Source organism: Clupea harengus, chromosome 10 (assembly GCF_900700415.2).
Source record: "Clupea harengus chromosome 10, Ch_v2.0.2, whole genome shotgun sequence".
Classification (NCBI taxonomy): Eukaryota; Metazoa; Chordata; class Actinopteri; order Clupeiformes; family Clupeidae; genus Clupea; species Clupea harengus.
The window spans coordinates 8,380,499-8,384,300 of record NC_045161.1 but is presented as its reverse complement, the minus strand read 5'-3'; the positions used below and the strand labels follow the sequence as shown (position 1 = coordinate 8,384,300).

Sequence of the window (3,802 nt, the reverse complement as noted above, 5' to 3'; positions counted from 1 at the left end):
GATGACATTAGTCATCCTGCACATCATTAGTCATGATGCACACATATGATGAATATTATTTTTTATTTTATAAACCTTATGTCTGACACAATGATAGAATACGCTTGGTGATATTTGAATGAAATGTATAGTTTTATCATTTTTAAACAGATAAACCAATACTGCAGAGATGCAGTCATCTCTGACCTGCCTCAGGGAACTTTCTGAACAGCTTCAGTATGAAGTCTGCGCCCCTATGCCCTCTCCAGCGGTGAACAGCCCCCTTCACACCTGCTGAAAGTTTCAACTGCAGTAGTGCAGTCATGTGTATTCTCTTTTACTGTACAAATCACCTCTGCAGAGCAATGTAGTTCTTGTATGTTTTTAATTATTATTTTTTTTTATTATTATGTATAAAATAGAAATTAACACTCCTCATGCCCCCAGAAGCAAGCCATAGGCGTCAGTGGCAAGGAAAAACTCCCAGAAGCTAAAAGAAACCTTGGGAGGACCCTGGCTTTTGGGGGAACCCGTCCTCCTTGGGCAGGTGCTGGGACAGCAGACGGATGGCCGATATTCGAGAGAAGCTGAAAGAGGAAAAGTCGAGCTCATTAGTGTCACAGCATCATTCATGTCTTCTCTAGACTGTAGCAGGGTAAAACATCTGACAATTTCCATTCATCAAAGAAAAGTTTGTCTGCATATCTAACCATGATCATATAGTTATAAACATCTATTTATACAAGACAAAGACCAGATATTCACTGAAACAAGCACCATTTACGTTTGCAATCAACTCTTCATTTGATGTAAGCAATTAAAACGTCACTTTAATCGTTCTACCTTTTTACCTTTTCAGTTCAATTTCTACCTTTTAGTTTGGAGAGTTCCCGCTGGGTCTGAAAGATCTGCTTCCACAGTGGTGTTCTCTTGGCTGCCATGTTGTATGATACTCGTTTGTGTGGCCAGGACACATTTAGTGTGAGCCTGCATGGAATGAAAGCAAGGATCATTTTAAAGTGTGCTTTAAACAACTTCAGGCAGTACTCAATCCTATAATTATACTTTGACCTTGTTGGTCAGACAGTTTAAATGTGCAAATGCTATTGGCATCATGTGAGCTTAACCTTGTAGACAATGGTGTTGCCCAAACCTAACCCCTACTTTACTCCCAGTCCAGATCATTGCTCTAGATTTTAAATAACAAGGACATCTGTCTTACCTTGGTAACAATGCCCTGGCACTTCTCATACAACCCATTCATATAAAAGAGCTTTATGACAGCAGTTCCTGTGAAGATGCGCTCTCCTCCCCCTTGGGTTACTTCTCTGCTTCTTTTGAACCACTAATCATGAGAGTCAGAAGCATATTTCGTATTGTTATTAATTTGTTTGATTGATTGTTTGTTTGTTTGTTTGTTTGTTTGTTTGTTTGTTTGTTCGAGCCTAAGAGCCTGAATGTCTATTAAGGAGGTATTGCACGACCAGCCATCTTACTGACCTTTTGTCTGACTTGCTCCTTCTTGGTGTCCTGTCGCCTCCTCTCAAAACATATTGATGCGACTCGCACTGCCCCTCACCTTTGACAGCCCAACCCGCATTTTACGGTTCCACTCGTTTGCCTCCTTCTCGGCAGCATGCACTTTCTGCCTGTCTTCCAGACACCATTTTCTCTCCTCCTCCACTTTATACATCTCCAGTGTCTGCTTTACCCTTCTCTCGAAATCCTCCTTCATGTAGTCCTTTTCATGCTGGAACCTCAGCAATTCTGCCTTTTGTGTTTCCTTCAAACTTTTCTCTACTTGTTTTCCAAAACTTGGCCTGAAAAGCTTGGTCACGGCTTGGCAAAAACGTCGTGGTGCAGCGCTTATTTTGTCAGTCAACTCATCACGTTTGACAATTCTTATAGTCCATCTCCTGTTGTTTTTACGTTTCCTTTCATCATATTTAAGCTGTCTCTTCAACTTCATGTTTTCCTCCATCTGCATTTTCTCATTCATTTCCCTCTCCTTCTCGTCCTTTTTCCCTTCCTCATGTGCTCTCATGATTTCAGCTTCACTCTTTTTTCTCTCCTCGTCCAGCTGCCTCTGAAATGTTTTCTCCTGCTGTTTTTCAAACCTTTTCTGCTCTGCAAGTTTGCGTTTCTCTTCCTCTTGTCGTTGCTTCTTAAGAACCTTCTGCCTTTGTTTTCCCTTTTTTGCTTCCTCTTTCATATCCTTTCTGTACCCTTTTAAGCAGGCTTTTAGGTTGGCTGCCTCTAATTTCAGTTCCTTTTCAACCCTTTTCTGACCCTTTTCAATTTCTACCTCTTGCACTCTCAGTGCCTCCTTTGTCTTACTTTTCATGTCTGACAGCATTGATTTCTCACTTTTTTTGAAGGTTTCCTTCTTCAATTCCAGCTGGTCTTTCTCTTTTTTGTATGCCCACTTGGCCTCTTTCTCCAGCTCTTGAAGATATCCCAATTTCATGTCAGTGGTCAGCACCAAATACCTCAACTCCGTGTAGCGCTGAGTTTGGTCTTCCTGTTTCAGGCTCTTTTTAATGGTCTGTGATGGTTTGGGGACAGTATGGCTGTTGGTTCCTCTTGGAGGTAGCATGTCCGTTGCTGTTTCCTCCTCATTATCGCTACTGTCCTCACTGTCACTCTCTGTCTGCGCCCTCTCCGCACCTCTTTCTGTCCCTAACTGATCCTCCTCAGTCATAATTTCATCCTCTTCACTGTTCTCTTCCTCTCCCAATGAAGCCTGAAAACCAAAGAAAAATAGTTTGATATATATATATATATATATATATGGTTTGGGTTTTGGGGTCTCATACACTTATAACCCAGGACTATGGAAACACTTAAAGTGGACCACTCATTAACTTTCATTCATTTATGGCACTTCAGACGTAACTGCATATAAGTGATAGCATCTTAGTTGACAAGCAGTCCTACTTAAGAATCTTTTGATGAACCCAATTTGTAGCATGTTATCACATTTAAAATACAGACCATCTCAATTCAGTGGTCCAATCAATGTTCTCACGCCACTTGAATTCAGTTCAAATTAAAACTCATCAACTTGAACTCACTCTAGTAGGTGGTGTGTGTGTTGCATTCCTCCCGGCCACGGCTCGAAGAGTGGTTGCACAGACACAGGTGGTGGTGGTTCATGCAATGGGTCTCTGAGTGATAGGTCTGGAATGGATATTAACTCGTGGGGGAAAGTACACCTGTCTTGGAAAGAGGAGCAATCAGTGCAGGTGATTGTATGAGAGGATGAAACTGATCCGGGTCTTGAATGACCTCGATGGGACAACCGGGAATCCTTTGCTAGAGTATTTTTGGAGGGGGGCAGCTTCTTCTTTATGCTTCGTGGTGACAACCGGCGGGACAGGCCAGTGTTCTTCAACGTGCTATTAGGAGCTGATGGTTTGGAGACAGAACAGTCCACCCTAGGATCGCTTTTCTTGGAGGAAAGAGAGGGTTTTGATGCGTGCTTCCAACCATTGGGCAGAGGGCGAGCAACAGCACCATTTTTGATATTCTCCCTTTTCTTGTTTCCTCTCATTGTACATTTAGCGGGGTTGGATCGGCTTGTTTCTGATTCATTCGGATTCTGAAGGGAGGCAGGTGAGGGACAACTCTGTGATGTGTGCTCTGAGTCTTGTTGTAAAAGGTGAGCATCAGCGTCGGCCGTGACCCTCTCCTTCACCCGTGCCAGGATTCTTTTATAGCTCTCAAGCTCGTGTTTGATCTCAGCCAACGTGTTTGCATCCTTTTCCCTCTCCAGTTCCCCCATTTTCATGGTCTCACTATCATGGATCTTCCTCCTCTGTTC

The 3,802-nt window shown here is 42.7% G+C and overlaps 1 protein-coding gene across 4 annotated transcripts; it reads right to left on the bottom strand.

The window, feature by feature from the left end:
* Nucleotides 1–372: 372 nt before the first annotated feature.
* LOC105907363 (trichohyalin-like) lies at nucleotides 373–3,121 on the bottom strand. Of its 4 annotated transcripts, XR_006152625.1 has the most exons (5): nucleotides 3,054–3,121; nucleotides 1,480–2,722; nucleotides 1,202–1,324; nucleotides 851–966; nucleotides 373–566 (listed from the first exon to the last, which is right to left on the bottom strand). XR_006152625.1 is itself a non-coding variant. In XM_042708836.1 (3 exons), exon 2 carries the CDS (start codon nucleotides 2,678–2,680, stop codon nucleotides 1,523–1,525), a length of 1,158 nt encoding a protein of 385 aa, XP_042564770.1. In that variant the 5' UTR covers nucleotides 2,681–2,722; nucleotides 3,054–3,121; the 3' UTR covers nucleotides 373–1,324; nucleotides 1,480–1,522. The 4 variants fall into 4 exon arrangements, 1 of the variants encoding a protein (XP_042564770.1); XR_006152623.1 differs by having other exon boundaries at nucleotides 851–1,324; XR_006152624.1 differs by having other exon boundaries at nucleotides 373–966.
* Nucleotides 3,122–3,802: the final 681 nt, after the last annotated feature.

Coding starts and splice junctions, on each gene's coding strand:
- LOC105907363 (XM_042708836.1), bottom strand. CDS start 2,680: ATGACTGAGGAGGATCAGTTAGGGACAGAAAGAGGTGCGGAGAGGGCG.